Source organism: Venturia canescens, chromosome 9 (genome assembly GCF_019457755.1).
Source record: "Venturia canescens isolate UGA chromosome 9, ASM1945775v1, whole genome shotgun sequence".
Classification (NCBI taxonomy): Eukaryota; Metazoa; Arthropoda; class Insecta; order Hymenoptera; family Ichneumonidae; genus Venturia; species Venturia canescens.
Window position 1 is genome coordinate 13,241,767 of NC_057429.1, and position 18,299 is coordinate 13,260,065.

Genomic DNA, 18,299 nt, shown 5'->3' on the forward strand with positions numbered 1-18,299 from the left:
ATCCAACGGTCTCTGGAGACTTCCCGATCGCGGCGCGTCTTTTTTACACCTCCCCGCGCACTCGTATCCCAAACGGCCTTCGTCGTTATGTTTCCGCTCTCGTTTATTTGATATCGTGTAAAGTCGACTCCTGTTCCAAGGAGAATTTTCAGCAGCGATGTAAAGAAAGTACGCGTTGCCAAGTTTCTTCGTTTGCTGCACCTATTATTTCTTTGGGCTTTCAAACTAAAGTGTTACCAGCCTCGAACTGTCGTACGTTGCCATTCGAATTTTCTTAAGCCCTTAATCGAAGAATACTTCGGGGGGACTTTAGGGAATGCTTCAAAAAACAAACGAAATGAGGACATTTTTTAACTTCGTATCCAACACAGGATTTAATCGCGTGGATGAGGAGGAAGGAGGCAAGAAAAAAATTAATATCCAGAGCGAATATTGTCAAAATATATTCAATGCAAAAAGGTCATCTTGTAAAATTAGACAATCGTTTCGTTCCGTTGTTACACTTTAATAGTTTTACCATAGTACTTTTATAATAACGATGAAACGTTATTACCATTTTGTTTTTAACTATTACGACCGCTACCTAATGCAATTATTAATTTCGTCCCTAAAAAAAAACCTAGCGGTGTGTTGTTTCTTTGTATATATACGTGTGTTGAGTGTAAGTTAATTCGTTTTTTTTTTTTCGTTTTTTATTATTATTTTTTTTTTGTTTTTATGTTCTTAACAAGTTGGAGGAACGTATTTTTTATTTACAGATTTATATTCATGTTTATATATATATATATTTATTCTTTATTTATATTTATAGGTTCTATACGCAGTGAAATTGTCGCGCGGCCCATGCTCCTTCGGTTGACTGGATTCGAATATAACTTTTTACTACTATAATTACAGTGTTGACGGTCGCGCGTTATTTTCTCATTACTTTTAATCCTCTTCGCTTATTTTCGTACCTTTGAATTTTTCACATATATTCTATATATCTTTAAAATACATTTAATAAATATTTATCGTACCACATCGATCGAGAACACCGGCTAAATTGTACTGCTGAAATTTTCAATATCCACTGCAACGAGATTTAAATCGATTGGTCGAAAAGCAGCTTTATCGATAATTTTCAATCGCAAGTGCCGGAGCGAAGCGACACACGAATGACGTACGGGGATGTAAAACATTGAAATACTTCGGATGATGAATAAATATTAATAATAAATATTGAAAATGTATTTCAACAATAAAAACGAGTCGTTGAATTCGATCGAAAAAATACGAAAGATGGATCTTTCCTTCATTTTTTTCATTCGCAACCAATTGTATCACACGCTCTCTTTCAGAATCAACAAAACAATAAATATTCATCGTTCGCGCACACACACACATACGTTTGTTCCTGCAGACGGTCATAGCCTTTCGCGGGATTTCATTATTTTTCGTCGAGGAATCATTCCTTTTATCCGATTTCATTTCTCATCGCATATTATTCAAGGAAATTCATTACGTCTCGGGGGTAGACTCGATTAAAAGTAAAAAACAAAAAATCTCTGGCCTGCTGAAACGGGCTTGATACGTCCGAGACCACGTTCCCGTGTCTCGTTCTACAATAAATATATATGCATATATATTTATATTCATATGTATAAGAGTCTATCGCTCGCTATGTTATTTTTATTCATATACATAATATAGTACAGCGTGATGTCTGAAGTTTGTTTGTTTGCTTTTTTTTTTTATCATTTTTTTTATTTTTTTTTTTTTATTTTATTTTATATGATCCTCAGGCAGTCCATTAAAGTTCTATTTCAAGATATTTCTCACCGAAAAACCTTGGAATTTTTCAATAAATATTCACAGCGACAATTGAAACACGTGGACTACGAATAAACGATCATTATAAGGGTCCGTGTTTCTCTCACCTTGTTCTCGACGAATAAACGTCGTTTTCTTTCCGTAACGGCGACTGAGAGTCGGACTTGAGTACAAATTTATTTGTACAAAGACCCATCTTTTTAAGGGGCACAACGAAATTGTTCGTTTCGAGTCAACTTTTCGGTAGCCACCAGTTCGAAAAAGAGGGAAAACCTCCGAGTCCCGATGCGCGAAGGTCCAGAATGGGAGCGGCTGATCGGCTCGCGGTGTGGATTCGAATGTGGAGGCAAAAAATTCATTTTCGATTCGCGTACTTTCGTGATATTCTTATTTTCATGAGGCCCTTGAACGTGTTAAACCCGCTTAAGAAGAACATCACGGCCATCACGCGCAGTCCAAGGAGGCGAGGGACGCAGGGCTGTGAGATCCGCCGAGCATGAATGGCGGACTCATCGGTGGTCCACCGCTGCCGGCGCTGTTCCCGTAAAGCTCAAGGTCGCCGATCGAACCGCCGTCGACACCGCCGCACTTGTCCGATTTGCCTTCTTGCTTGAGCACCATTCGCCGCCATTTTGCCCGAGCGTTTTGAAACCACACCTGTAACAGAGGCGAAACCAAAAAAATTGCAGGGTCAAGAAAGCCAGAGATCATTGAATTTTTTCATTGGAAAAAGCGATGGAAACTCCCTCCGAGTTGTTTGTTTAAATCAGGAACGGCGAGGCAGCAAATCAACTGAATTTTCGTTGCCGCCGCCCACATGGACTTTTCGACCTTCAAAAGCGTGAAGAGCAACAGAGCGGCGCGTCCGTTTCACGGATATAAAGAGCTGTCGAGATAAACGCACAATCGGTTTCCGGTGGCCGTTTGATTTCGCGACTGCGCTCTTATCATCATAGTAACACACTGTTAGAAAGATTTATTCCGAGGTCCGCTCGAATGAAGCAGCGTGTGCAATGGGGCCAGCGAGAAGCACCGGGTTTCTCTGTAGACGGGAGAAATGTCGATATTCGCGTTGCCAGAGCAAAGAACAATCGGGAGGCAGAGGCGAGTCGCCATTTTCATCGGGGGGGGCTAACATCGCCTCTCGTCTTATATACATCCGCGCGCGCGGTGAGCAATGGCTAAAACGTGTGCGGCGGTAAGAGTTACCGCACATTGAAACGAGGCTATCGCCGCACGAGAGCAGATGGACGCGAAGAAACGCGGGCGACGAGGAAACAAACGAAGGAACGAGAGAAGAAAGAGAAAAAGAGAGCGAGTTAACCAATAGGGACGGTCGCGATGGTGAATGTCCTACACATTAACGTATATATACGTGCATATGGATATGTATCAAATAAAGCCGTATATACATGGCCGTATATATGAGTGTATAAAGGGAGAAAGAAGAAGGAAAACGGGCGCGAAAGCCACAACGAAGAAGGAACAACTCCCTCGCGTTGCGGCTGCTGGTGTATCATACGATAGTATGGGTTTAAGGTAGGTGAGCCACCGAGTATTCGCGCGTCTCGCCGATCAATATCAACCAAGATGGCGGTAGCTCAAGACCCCTTGGCTCCGCCGAATACAATAGCTGTGGTCCTCTCTCGTTCTTTCCCTTTTTTCCTCCTACTGTATTCCCTTCTTGTGCCAACGTCTCTTTCTCTCTCTCTCTCTCGATCTCTTTTACCTTGTTTTTTCACCGCATCCCCTCCACCGCCCTTTTTTCACCCATTCCTTTTATATTTCCTCCCTTTCCAACGTTCTCGTTGCCCTCACAGACACTCCCACCTCGAAAAACCCCCTCTTATATATACTCCTCTTATTCACCCTTGTATATATTCGCGCCCGAGTGCTCAAGCTCTTCGAGCTTTTCTACGTGTTCTCGCTCGCTGCGTCTCCCTTTCTTTCTTTCTTTCTTTCTTTCTTTCTTTCTTTCTTTCTTTCTTTCTTTCTTTCTTTCTTTCTTTCTTTCTTTCTTCTCTTCTTATTTCATCCTTTTCCTTGGGCAACCTTTTCTCGTGTTTCTTTCACGTTTTTTTTTTTGCGAAAAATGAAGAAAAAAAATCATTTTTCAACGCACATGCTTTATGTGGGGTACATAAGTCGGGTACGTACTCACTTCCCAGCCACGTAATCCAACGCTACTATCTTTTCTCGTCTATCCACTGCATCTATAGAGCCACGGTGTGTGCCCTTCCCAACCCTCGATGTCGAGGCCTCGAAATAAATATCCGAAGAACCCTTCAACGGAGAATAATGAAATACTCATTCTTCGAGCTCCCGAGAGAAAATGCGGAATGGAGAGAGACCGCTGAGCCCGAGACACGGCGGATGCCTCGTCGCCTCCTCTACAATCGCTGGCTTTCACAGTCTTATTTGGATTCGTTTTTAAACGCATGAAGAAATAATGCTGAGAAAGAGTAAAAATCGAATTTTCTCGACGTTTTCTCTAATTTAGGAACGCGATTCATTTTTGTAAACTCGATTTTTGATTTTATCGTTTCTTAAATCGAATTGAAAAATAATGAAAAATGAGAATCAACTGCGCCAGTTTGAAAAAGACTTGAATTTTTTTGACGATTCCAGTGAACACGGAAGCATAAACCGGTGGACGTATCGCGAAGTGCGCGAATGTGGAAGCTGGAAAGATTTGATAGGAAAGCAACGACTCGGAAAGCGAGCGAGGATTGGCCATTCGAATGTAAAGCGACTAAAAATATGGTAAAAAAATGATTAAAACAATAATGTAACGCGATGCTTCGAGCGTTTATATACGTATGTGGTTTTCGAGCAGCGGCGGAAGGAAGTGGAGAAGATGGCGGCTTCCCTCTCCATTTAATACGTTCGTGAGTTTCGTATTTGCATGCTTTTATCTCTTGACAGATAACTGATAACGCCGGGGCGCTCCGCGACACTTGATACTCCAATTGCTCGACAAAATGTATTATTTATAACGGCCACGAGATCTGAGCCCAGGAAAAACAAAATGGAGGCGCCTGGTCGCGCGATCAAAATTGCGAATGCAATTTTCGAGAAGCGAGCTCCGGCGAGTCTTCAGTCTCCTCAAAAAGTTCATCGAATCAATGAGAATGCAGAACAAAAGTTACGAGCAGCCCACGCGCAGTAGAATCATCCTCGCCAAAAGTAGCAAAATCGTTAAGAGCCCAAATTTCTGTTGAATCTGTCGCGGTGCCGACCCAAACGGCTGTACCAGCCGGAAGTGTAACGGCCACGTTGCTCGAGTTCGTTCGAGTAAGAAAAGAGAGAACGAGTCATAAGAGATGTGACGGTGTCATTGCAGCAGAGAGCAACACAGCTAATCCAATGAAGCGTGTGTATCAGGTGGCGAGTAAACTGAGCGTACAATTATACAGAGACAGATGTGGAACAAAGAGAGAGAATAGAAAATATTACGGGCATCGGACTCTGTTAAGAAGAAATATAAAAAGTGATAAAAATAAGAAACAAAAAGAAAAATATTGTTTCGTGGGTGTACGTGTGCGAGTCATTTTAACGAGGTCTCTCGTCATAAGCCAACGCCGCGCGGCGCGTTGTTACAAGCTTTTTCGTATATAGTTGCTCGGCAGTTTGGAGATTCGAGCGTAGAGTCAGGTTGACGGAGTAACGCGCAGCAACATCGAAAAGTAGAGAGTTAACATGACTCCATACATACATGTATTATTATACGTCGTACTTTTCTTTCTCTTTCTCTTTCTCTTTCTCCGTCTGTCTGTATCACGATAGCCGAGATGATTTTTGGGACGACGACGACGACGACGACGAGAGTTCTCGCGTCGACGGAAATATCACACATGTAAGAGAGAAAGAGCAGAGTGCCAGGGGGAGGAAGGAAAGGAATTGAAGAGAGAAAGAGTCTTCTCTTATTCTGTGATGCCTACGGCATTCAGTTATTCAGACCCGGCAGCGAGAGCACAGCCGTTAGTTCCCGTAGTAGACACTCTCTGGGACCCACTAATTGGAATAGCCTATATGGGTGTAGTACAAAAAGAGAGAGAGAAAGAGAGAGAGAGAGAAGGAGAGAGACAAACTTTACTGAGGGAAGTGTCGCGCCCGTGAATATTTTTATAGGGTCGCCCGAGCGCCCGCGCTTCACAAAAAGACGAGCACAGAGTCGATCCGTCTTCCAAGAGTGTGTTACGGTTCGTCTCCATTGAAGTCGTAGTTTATAAGCTTGTGGCACCCACCAAATGTTCTGAGATTCACCACATACGTGTGTGAATACGACCTCTTATTATTCATTCACTTTTCCTTCGTATTTAATGTTTCTTTTTATTTCAACTTTCATTTTCACGCATCTATTTTTTCCGCTTCACAAAATTCGCTGTGAATTAACCGAATAAGTGTGACTCAATTCGTCGGGGATTTTGAGAATTGACATTTGAGTGGAGCGAGACTACCACGTGCGATTATATATCTTAAATTGAATTCCAACTTGCGAAGCCAGAACAACGAGAACAAACAGAATTTCGTGTTTATGCATAAATATCCAGCGGGTTGATGGATTTTTGTCGAAATATATTTCGTTGATGCATTCCAAATGAATTTCTCATCGCCAGATAGTAAAAAAACATGGAGATCAAAAAAATGATTGTGGCGTTTGAAAACGTTGAAGAAAGTCAGACCGAGAGATTGTAATTGTAAAAAACAACGATCGTTACCTGCAACACCCTCTTTGGTAATCCAGTCTTCTGTGACAACTGTTTGAGATCTTTCGCGTCAGGATTGTGATTGATAGCGAAGTAGCTCTTCATGGTTCTGAGCTGATGATGTTTGAAACTCGTTCTCATGCGTTTAGTCCGGCTGTTAGAGCCGGGCATGCCAGGAGTGCCTGGTCCGCCTCTGCCAAAAGGCATGTCGATGTAGTCCGAGTTTAGATCTGTAACGTCGAAACGACACAAAATATTCAAACTTCAATTCTCCCAAAATCGTATCTCATTAATCTTACGTCCTGAAAAAAAAAAAAAAAAAAAAAAACACCCCAGAAAATACAAAACTTCGAATCATCGCAGGTCTTCCCCACTCAACGAAACTGCACGATTCGAACGTCGCTACAAATCCAAAAAGATTTGATAACCCTTTTCACAGGGGGAGACGCAACCCAACGTTTTTCGAGCACGCCTTCGTGCAGCAAGCTCGGAATAATGTTCGACATTCAAGATGTATCTTGTACTTGGTAGAGCCACCATTATCAGCAGCATAGAGTTGTAATTGCTCGTGTATATACTCGAGTCTTTTGTCTCTTCCATTACCTTATCACTCTCCGACTATATTCCTCCGTTTCTCTTTCATCCCTTTCTCTCTCTCTCTCTCTCTCTCTCTGTCTCATTCTTATTTTTCTTTCTTCGTTCGCATCAATGCCTCCTTCCTCTCTCATTCCATGGTTTGCACTTTCGCGAAGCTAATGAGCTGTGATACGCATCAAACAGTTAGCTACTAGTCGTCATCGTGTATATATCTGTAGACGATTGTATGGTATGCATGTATAGAAATACACGGGGAAGTCTGCGGGGTAGTCTAGGTACTGAGAAGGCGCGATCGCGAGCGCGCTTCCGACGGTTCTTCGCTTCGTCTCAAGCCATAATTACCTGTGGTTCGCTCTATCTCCCTATCTCACTTTTCTCCCCCTCCCCACTTCTCTCTTTCTTCCTCTCATTCGTCGTCGTCTTATTCGTAACACGATGCTCCATCGAACCGAATACGAGATATAGCATCGCGCAGCCACCCGGTAAACTCCCCGATGCTTAATGTGTGTATACATTTATTTCGATATCAGGGTGGCCCGAGAGAGCCAGAGATAATAAGGCACGTCAATCCACCTCACGTTGATCCAGAATAAACGATCGCAACTTCACTGGAGGAGTCATAAATTTGCGAATATTCGTGGCATTCGATACGCTGGGATCTTTGACGTTTGATCGATACTTTGGCCGTTGCAGCTACAAATCCCGAGTGTTTTGCTTCTACTTATTTAGTGACTCGTCCATTTTGACAGCTTCGTTGCTCTAATCGATGAGCACAAATACGAAAAAGCGGATGACAGCAAAAATACGATCGTTTTTCCCAAGCAAAATGAATAAATGAAAATACTTTTGGGTTTTACTAAGCGCAGCATCATCTTCGATTGACGGATATTGAAAAATCGAAACGAATGCAAATATGACCGGGAAAGTGTGAAACTTTGAACGGAATATATATCGTGTTTGAATATTCGGGTTATGATCAGCTGAAATTTAAGCAGCTGCACCAGAGTTATTGTTCTTTGAAACAGCCTGTGCAGATGAAGTTCGGTATAAGCACAAGAGCCCGTGTACGATTTATGCAGTGTGTACACCGACTTAATACGCGCGGTGCTTTCCAGCACGAAAGGATATATAACGAAATTCATAGGAAGTTTATGCAAAACGGAGCAGCAGATTTATCGAAAGTGTATGTGTGTGTGTGTGTGTATGTGCATATAAATGTATTCGTGTATGCATTTGTGAAAAGAGCGCTAAGGAACTGCTGATAAAACATTAATACATCAGACGCTATCCAGGACGGAGATAAAACCGAGTAAATATAACTCGCAGCCTGAAACGTAAATCTCACGATAACTCAACACCCGATGTTACAAACTTTGTTACAAAATTAAACGCGAGGAAAAAAAGTTTTGAAAAGCAGGGAGAATTGCAGTGCAGCGATTGCGACCAGCGAGAACAATTTAATCGAAAACTTTGTATTTCACGAAGCCTGAAGATCATCTGCGCTCCGAAGATCATGAAAAACTGACGTGACTTCACAGGAGTGAGTTTTCTGGATGGAAAAACAAATGATGGAAAAAATGGGTCGTTTTTGTTTGAGGCATAAATGACTTTATCTGAAAATGGTGTGAAGAATGTTTTCTCGCGCGAACTCTATAAATGAAGAATAAGTGACGAAATGAGCTCCGGTATAAGCAGAGAGCTCGGGGCTCATGGTTCCCATGGAATGTCCCAACGATCGCGGTGGCGAATCGTGTGTATCGATATCCACGCGAGTGTGCACACTTTCTCGTCCCACTGGGGGTCTTCTAAAAAGTCGCGTGTCTTTAGGTTCCCCTGTTGAATGGAGCAACGCGGAGAGCGATGCGCGTTTACGATCGTCGCCATTATCGGCGCTGCGCGCGAGCGAGCGTCGAATTTACAAGCGCGTTTTCGCAGTCTCTCCAAATGGGGAATTCTCGGGAGTTTGAAATGCGATGTTTCCACGCATTCGCAGCTTACGCACGTATCGATATTTATGTGTGCGTGGATACGGAGAGCGAGTGCATCGATGAATCAATGTATTGAAAGCAAACGATTCGCTTTCGGCACAAATCGGTAAGTTTGGTGTGATCGAACGTCGTGGCTCGCTCGCGCGTTGAGAGAAAAAATCTCGTACGAACGTCGTGCGTAAGTCGCGATCCAATCGTCGCTCTTCTTTCTCCGCGCGCGGCGCGACGACGCAAGAGCAGCTTCGTGCTTCTCGTAAATCGACGTACGCTCGAGCGTTACAATTTCCCACGGTTTCATTCAATTTCACCTTATACGTACGGAGAGAAAGAGAGAGAAAGAGAGAGAGAGAGCGAGAGAAAAAAGAAGAAAAAAATGAAAATTTTCTAATATTCGATGCAGTGCTCAACGGTTCCGTTGCTTTTCGGAGAGTCGAATAAAAAACGTGAATTTCGTGTTGTACTCAACAGTCTGCGATGATAGCCACGCCCACGCTCGATTCTTTCTATCTTTCGGCGCACTCGTTCACTCGGTGTCTTCCCGCCTATTTGTTACTTCCTCTCGGTACTTTCAATTGTTTTTCTTCGTTTTTTTATTTTTCTTCATACTTCAGCTGTTCTCGGCTCCCAAGCTCTGTCCCGAGCGCGCGCGCGAGAGAGAGAGAGAGGCCGCGAACGCTTTGTTGCACTTCGGTACAGCCGCGTGGATTTATGTCGGTAGGACAAATTTTATCAGGCTTCGGTGGCAAACGGGCAACGCCCACGCTTGCCTCCCCATAAATCACCGGGTGGGTCAGTGGCAAAAGTTCTCGAGAGTGAAACCCGCACTCTGTGGAAGCGTACGTAGATGTGTACACACATCGCGAAGGGTCAGAGCTAAAAGGGCGGATTGACAAGGCGCTCCGGAGCTCCGGGAGGGTTGGAAAAGATTGTTTTCGCGCTGGCAAGGGGGCACACGAAGATCGGAACTTTGAATCTGTAACGCGAACGTGCAAACGTTCACGGTCCCTCTCGGAACTATGTGTCCAAGAATGTTGCTCGTTCTATACAAGCTTTTATAAAGTTGATGGCGGAAAAGCAATAAAATAAAAAGGTCCACGAAAACGAGCATCACTTCGCAGCTCTGCCTCATCTCATCCCGCGCTCGCTTTTAAGGCCCCCGCTTTCCGTCGCACACATTCAACGGTTTTCGTCTTCGTCTCGTTGCGTCCACGAGAGACCACTGCGAAGAGTGTTCTTCTCTCTAACGTATAAAATCTTGAGCAACGTGTTAATATGTATATATATGGAGAGTATCTTGACTCTGTTACAAGTGGTCCTGCGGGGTTCTCTCTTCTTGTACCACAACGTGATTGCGATCGGCTACGATCCTCTCGCGCCATGCCAGAGAAAGAGAGAGAGAAAGAGGAGTCTCCGTGAGAAGCGAGTCCGCCATAAGACTCCCCGGATCTTTCTTCGACTCGCTCCGTCTCGCTTCTTTTCCTCTATTTTTATTCTTCTTCTCTCTACCGTTTATGGTTCAAGAGTGCGACCAAGTCCAGGTCCTGATAGTCGCCTAGGGTAGGACATCGAGCGAATACGAGCCGGGAGACCGAAGGATCTGGCGAGCCTCGGGCTTATGCGGTATAAACCCGAGCATCTCTTTGTTTTCTTTCCTTTTGTTTATTTGACTTTTTGTTTGATTTTTTTTATAAAACTCGCATCGAGACTTCTACCTCATTCAACCCGTTTTCTCCCCCCTTTCTTTCCTCCAATCCTTGCAAACACTGCGAAAAAACTACTCTCTACAAATCGGATCCACGTTCGGGACGTGCCTGTAACGTTTTATCGAATGTCGAACCGGAAAAAAAACGCCACTTCGAACACTTGGACGCTTCATAAATTGTTTGCTCGAGTTTCACGCGGGATTGAGAAATAAAAGTTTCTTCGTTCTTGGACATCGACGCGGTCGTTTCTCAAGTAAAAGACTCCCCCAAATGAGCCGGGGAAGAAAAAAAATGTTTTTCTCCACCGCTTCGAAATATTTTGATTGAAAGAACAAAAAACATTTTGTTTGAATCAACAAAATTCCTCTCCTCGGTGCAGAAGTTTGATATGAAATTGCTTTTTTTCATTCGTTTTGCCCGATTTTGACGATCCTACGAATCACCCCTCCAGTAAAGCCACAAAAAAATGCACCGATGAGCCTCATAAAGGCGAAAAAAATCGGGGGGAGGAACGAAAGTACGTTGCTCGAAATACACCGAGCAATTTTACGGGTTGCGCCGCGAGTCAGTTCGCGGTTCACGAAATGCGTTTTCTACATGTGCGTGCAGTATAAAAAGACACGCTCGCGAGACTTTTTAGACCCCGCGGGTGTCATGCCCCAATCCGCGTGGCACGCAACCCGTTACGCTTTGTCTCCGACTGTATGCTCAGATTCACGGTCTGCGTCCTCGTAATGGGCCGGATAATTTTCGTATTTTTATCACGACGGTAAACCTTCTCGATTATCATTCCAATCATGGCACTGTTGGCACTAATAATTACAGTGAAATTTCTCTGCACAAAGTTTAACGAGGGGCCGTGATTTTGTTTTCTCAATCTCAAAAAAATAGTTCGACTTTTATGATTTTTATTAGGACACAAAAAAATTAATGTCAGCCAAATGTGGGCTGAGGTAAAACGACTAGAAATCGATGAGCGTTGAAAGTTCATTTTTCTCCATTTTCTAGTAGAGTTTTTACGCCTCGTTACGTCTTATAACCGATTGAACAAATAGTTTATGAGTCGAAGGCATAAGAAATGTTCTTTCATTCCAAAGTTGCATATTCCCAAAATTCAATTAAAATCTCTCGCAATTAATCATTCGACTACAAATCTAATTCCAACTCTCATTTCCCAGCGCTTGTTCCTCCGACCCAAATGACCCGATTCAAGTAAATTACGAAGGGTTCGAAAACTTCGAAAACTTTCCAAACGAAAGTTAAAAGATGTTGCAGCAACGAAAATAATAAAAAGATGAAAAAAAAAACACTCACCGAGACTGGCAGTCATAGCTTCGAGATCTTTGGGTTTCCTTTTCCTCGGTCGTCCTTTTTGTCTAGGCGGTGGAACCGCGTTATTAGCGGCAGCGCCATTGAAATACGGTACTTTGGGTGGTGATCCGCCGTCAGGTCCGGAGGGTGTTGAAGGTTGAAGAGGGACAGGACTGGCGTGGGTGAGTTGATGAGGATGTTGAGGATGCATCGAGTGATGGGGATGGCTTGGCACGGTGGGATGTTGAGCAGGCCCGTGAGGATGGTGATGTAAGAATTCGGGCGAGGGGAAAGGTTGACCGGGGTAATGTTGGGGTCCAGGCGGATAGACGGGCACGGGTGGACTTTGGGAGGGATGAAGCTCGGCGCCCATCTCATAATGCAAACGACAGAGTACGGCACCGTCCCTCATTCCAAAATGATCGCCCTTAGTGAGGGGCACCGCGCAAGCCGCGCACGAGAAGCATCTTACGTGGAAAACGAGCTCTCTTGCTCGCATCACCAACTCCGAGGCGAGAATCGCTGCTTGACATCTGGCGCATCTTTTCATACTTCCGAACATTCTGAAAAACCGAACGGAAAGGAATCCTTTGAGTTTCTATTGGTTTTAAAGTTATGGGGGACAGCCGTGTTTTTAAACTCTTACGACGATTAGAAGCGCAACTATAAAATCATTCGAATCGAAGGAGGCTTCGATGAGATGCGGAGCCTCTCGGTAATGGATTTCCAAAACCCAGGAAAGTATCAGAATTACATGAAAACGAATAACCGGAAGACACGGTACCAAAAATATTGTTTCCGGAGTGCCAAAGTCGCGATTGAATATGCGTCGATATAAAATTTGTCGATTCTACTCAAAAGGCAACATCATCGTGATAGTTTACGGTCGATTCGTTTACGTGTTTTTGAGGCGAGTCCCCTCTGGCGCGTCGACATATTCATAAAAGGTATAAAGACCCACCGAAGAATTTTCACGCAGTCGGTCCACGTCCGCGATACGTAAATGGCTCCAATAAATTCAGGACTTTCTATAAATAATAGCAATTAATGGCTTTTCGATGATGGGGCGACTGGGAATAAGAAGGATGGAATAAAAGGGATATAAAAACGCTCTGAGAGATTGGATCTCGTGGCGTAGGAGTCGGGGAATAGCCACGAAAGACAACACGTGTAGAAAATCCAAGTATAGATATTGCCAAGTAGATGCTACTGCTTTGCAACAGGGAGCGAAGTACGATAAGAGAGTTGTGAGGTGCGCGTTCGATAAGGCACGTCCGAGAGCGAGCATTTCCCACAGGTTCTCGCGTGGACCACTGGGATTCAGCTGTTGCAGCTTCTTTTATGTATTCTTGTGTGTTTTTTCTTCTCTTTTTGTCCCTCCGGGAGCTCGATCAGTTCGATAGAAAAGAGGGAAAAAAGGCAGGAGGATCTGCTGTGTGTATGTGTGTGTGTGCGCGCGCGCGCGTACGAGAGCGATATCGAGAGCGGTCGAGGAGCGATCGAGGCGTACAAAGAGGGAAAAGAGTGGCGCGGAAGAAGAAAGGTGAAAAATATTCCGATACACGTTAGACCGCTGTGACATCGCTACTGCATTAGCGCGGCAACCCTACAGTCTCCATTACGAGGCGACCGCGACGGCAGCACCGACTTGTACTATCTCGAGAACGATATCGTCCGCTCGTAGCAACCTTTGAATGCATATACAGATATAGACATTTTATTTAATGCCTATATCTGGCTCGGCGCAGTCAGAGGACCAAATATATTGCATCCTTCGGGCGGCGCACTGCGCGAACGTTGGAAAAACGAGAGCTAGATAGAGACCTCGCCGATCTTATAGCGGAAGCAGCAGGAGCAGCAGCAGAAAAAGCGACATTATGTACAACACCTTGCACAGGAATCTCGTTTGTTTCTCGCGAACGCGCTCGATATTTTTCCTCCTTTTTGGCTTCGCGTCTTGTCAAAACTCGAGTATCCCTCGGTCCTATTTTTCTCCGGACCACTGAAAAAGTGCCGGCACATTTATTTGTGAAAGTTTCGCAGGATTTTTAGTGCTTTTTCATGGAAAAAGTTTCTTACTCCCGGCGTTGAGTATTTCGTGTTCCTACGGTGGGATTCCGTCCCGAATTTAAGGCTGCTGAAGAGTGTGTGCTGAGGCATTTTTTCACGTCGAGATTTTACGCAAAATGGACATTTCCGTGGGCCGCGGTATACACGGCTTCCCGCAGCGACGTCCTATCCGATTAGCGAAATAAACCAGGTCGAGTAGGAAAAAGATAAAAAGAAACGCACACACAAAATATATGCACCCTTAACCTCGCATTTGCGCTTCGACAAATACCCTCACCGGTAAAGAGAGAGCCCCGAATCTGTACCTATATGCGCCTAACAACAATAAGGGCCAACATAGGATCACCCCTGAACCTCCTGACAATGTGTCTCGAGTCAAGAGACCCTTCGAAAAGATTTAACGCAACAATTTAATACCGGGCAACGCTCGCATTCTCCTTCCCCGTGTGTATAATCTCCCCTCGCGTTTTAGATTAAGCTTTTGCGGTGTGTCGTGTGACCAAACGTGTCGAGAATATATTTGACAGCTGTATACTTCCTCTCATCTCAGTCGTGAATAATTTTATGAACGGATGAACATAAAAACAACAAGAGCAACAAAAAAAAAATAAAACAACCGTGAAATTCATGATTTTTTCGTTATTTTTCTCCACCCGAAAATCGTCATTCGTTCAGCAGCTGAAAACGAAAAAATTCTATAGCAATCCAACCGGGAAAAAACCTTCAGCACAAAATCCCGTGCGATTCTTTGCGAACCGCACAAACGATGAAAAAATCGAGCAAAAAAATCTTCCTAATCACGTGATTGTGGCAACGTAAATCATTATTTAAAAAAGGCAAACTTATGTACGCTCAAATTGCTAGTTTCATCTATCCCAGAATTCGTGAGATTCGACTCGTAACGTACGAAGGCCATTGAGTCCATGGAGTAGTGAGAACATTCGAAGATGCGAAATGTATCTTGGATGCATTTCTGAGTGTGTATGCTGTTTGAACACACGGTACGTGCGAGAGAGAGAGAGAGAGAGAGAGAGAGAGAGAGAGAGAAAAAGGAGAGAGAGAGACAGACAGACAGAGAGAGACAGAGACAGAGACAGAGAGAGCGAGAAATGGAGAAAAACGTCGACGAATCCTACGTCGTGGAGGACAACCCGCAGAGTTTTACAAGTAGCCCCATACGCGTAACATTATTATATACAAGGCGTGTTCTAAGCGAGGCATGTTGGTCCCGGAGTTTCTCTCAGTGGCCCTCACCTTTATCCACATCCTGGGTATACGTATAGACATGGATATTCCAGCATGATGTGCGTGTACATATAAACTGGTAAAAGTAACATTCCCTATCGATCTCGATTGCCGAGTAGCATAAGGGAGAGAGAGAGAGAGAGAGAGAGAGAGAGAGAGCGATCCAGAACACCACAAATCTTTACAAAGAGTCGGAAATCTTTTATGCCACGATGGAATAGACCACTTGCCGTGCGTTCGCACACTGGATGCTTCGCTATTATGTATATTAAACACAATATATATTTATGCCGCACGAAATCATTCGAGGCGATGTATATATGGATATAGAGACGCCCGTTGAATCCGATCGGGGAGTAGCGCGTGGATTTTCTTTTGAAAATGTGCAACTTCGTCGTCACCGCGATCAATGGAGGTGCACACATGAGAATCACAGGTTTTTGTGCACATCGGGCATATCCCAGGGATTTTCGTATAGCGTAGTGTTTTCGGTTTCAGGCTCGATCGAAGGTAAATCCGATCAGAGAATATCGGGATCGATAATCCTCGAGGTGTAGTCCGCGATTCAACGGTGCTCGCCATTCTCAGGTTAGAATATTTTCGTGCCGGAGAGAAAATCGAGCTGTGCGCGAAGGAGAAATCGTAGCGCCTGAAAGCAACGCGCCTCGCGTTTTGATAAATAAATGTTTTTTTCGAAAGCCACCTGCAATTGCAGGCAAGCTATAAATAAATATTCGCCACATTGCGAGAGACTCGGGGGGGAGGGGACGAAAATCATTTTCATACTCCGAATAAATAATAGCGTTTTGTGCTTTTATTTTATTCAACAATGAACTGATTTATATGACACGAAATTTATGCAGCACGGGAATATCGCGGCGTAAACAGTGGCTCCGTTGCATTTTCAAAGTGTCTCCAGTTCCCTCGCGTTCTCGCAGTATGCACACGCACGTAAATACACGCGCGTACGCCCGATTCGTGTGCGAACGAGTGGACGTACGTACACGCAGAATCGAGGCAGAATACAGAGATCCGAAACGCACTTTACGATGTCGTGTTCTCGTCGCATTAGTCAGAGGAGCGAACGCGGTGTCCGGAGCGCTTGGACAACAGGACGGTGCTATTCGCCTGTACGCAGCAAACTCCTCGCACGTCTATATGTAAATCCATATAGAAATGCACATATGGATGCGACAGTCGTACGTAGAAAAAATATATTAATTCTCACACGTATGTGCGCGCCGCGTATGCAAAAATATGAAGCGATATTGATGCGAGTGTGTGCGTACAAATAAACGGTAATCCTCGCTCTCCTTTTGCCCTGGGATGATGCATTTGTTCCTCTTTCGCGTATCCGAGGCTGTAAATTATTATATTTCTTCGATAAAACGGTCCAGGGAGGCTCGCGCGGTAGCTGGCCAGTTATCCAAGCTGCAGCATACATATGCCCGCGTCGCCGCGCGCTCTATAGGGAAGCACAGAGAGAGCCGCGCGTGGACACTGCAAGAGAGGGAGTCCCGTAATTAAAATACGACGGGTTTGTGTGCTACTCGAATATCGGCTCGGCGTATACCTCTCTCAGGACGCACCTCGACGTCTTGAGCGATAGCTTTCGATAAGAAGATCTCCGCGTGGCTCTCCCTCTCTCTCTCACTCTCTCTCCCGAGCCAAGCATTTTTTCCCCGCAACTCCGCGCTCCCTGTCGAGCAAGCAACTTGAGAATTCGAAAAAACTATACGCCGCGAAGAAAAAAACGAAAAAGAGAACGCGGCAGCGCTCGCGGCCGGGGATCCTCGCGCGTAAATGTTCGCGCAGCCTTCGAGAAATCCCGGGCGCTCTCTCTCGCTCTTTCTCTCTGGAAATACGGGGATATTTACATTCCGGAAACCTGTTATCGGGAGGAGACAATAGCCCGGAAAAAATGCGGTTATATTTTCGCGGTATTCAACCAACGGCACCGATAACTGGTTAAATGAATGAGCGCGGATTAATAAATCCGTGGAATATTCCCGAACGTATAGCGCCAAAAAGTCAACAGAATCGAGACAAAATAATGACAATTTTTGAAAATTGTGTCCTTTCCTCTCTCTCGATTCATTTATCGTCCACCGAAACGAAAAACGAGACAAATTCGATGCCGAATCAAAGTCTCCAACTTCTGCAGACCCGAGACAAATGAGAAATCAGTTTTTCAAGGTGCCTCGATCCTTGTAGTCGCGATCAATTTTGAGAGTGCCCGATATGCCAATAAGGGGGTGCGTCTTCTGTTCCTCTCTCTCTCTCTTACTCTCATTTCCGTGGGCCCGTTCGCTGCTGGTAATATATAATGCTATGATCTAGATTAATGCGGTGTACGAAAAAGGCCCGGCAGCAGTCACGTATAGAACTCGTCCCACGTAAACCGCGACATTGGTGTCTCCCACCCAGAGCATGTGGCGAGATCATTTTTTTCTCTTTATATAAACACGCTCTACATATCATTCGTTTCTGCGAGGATTCGCAGTTTCTATTTTCATTGGGGACAAGCTCAGTGGGAAAAAAAGCGGAGGGTTGAAAACCGGGTGCGAGAAAACGCTCCAACGAGCGCGGGAATTCAAGTTCGAAGGGTTGCAATGAAATAAAAATTGGAAAATCGAAAAATACGGATTTGGAAGCTTGTTTTTTGAACATATGCGGATTCTGGAAATGGTTTTATCGATTCTTACGATATTTTACGCGATTCGATGTGAAACGCGACGAGGAAAATGACAAAAGCGAGCGAAAGGATGCTGGGCATTGCGGTACGACGAGCACCCTCGAAAATCCGAATCTAGGGCACGCGAAATATCGCTGGCATTTTTGGTCCACATAACGAAAGAAAAAGG

The 18,299-nt window shown here is 44.5% G+C and overlaps 1 protein-coding gene across 1 annotated transcript in view; it reads right to left on the minus strand.

Annotated features, from left to right (window-relative positions):
• Window positions 1–419: 419 nt before the first annotated feature.
• The window catches only part of LOC122416396 (protein apterous-like), a 49,641-nt gene continuing 31,761 nt past the window's right edge, over window positions 420–18,299 (minus strand). The window contains exons 4-6 of the mRNA XM_043429314.1: window positions 12,124–12,683; window positions 6,534–6,751; window positions 420–2,469 (exon numbers count right to left, since the gene is read on the minus strand). Coding sequence (XP_043285249.1) covers window positions 2,257–2,469; window positions 6,534–6,751; window positions 12,124–12,683 — 991 coding nt within the window. The 3' untranslated portion in view covers window positions 420–2,256. The remainder of the gene's footprint in view (window positions 2,470–6,533; window positions 6,752–12,123; window positions 12,684–18,299) is intronic.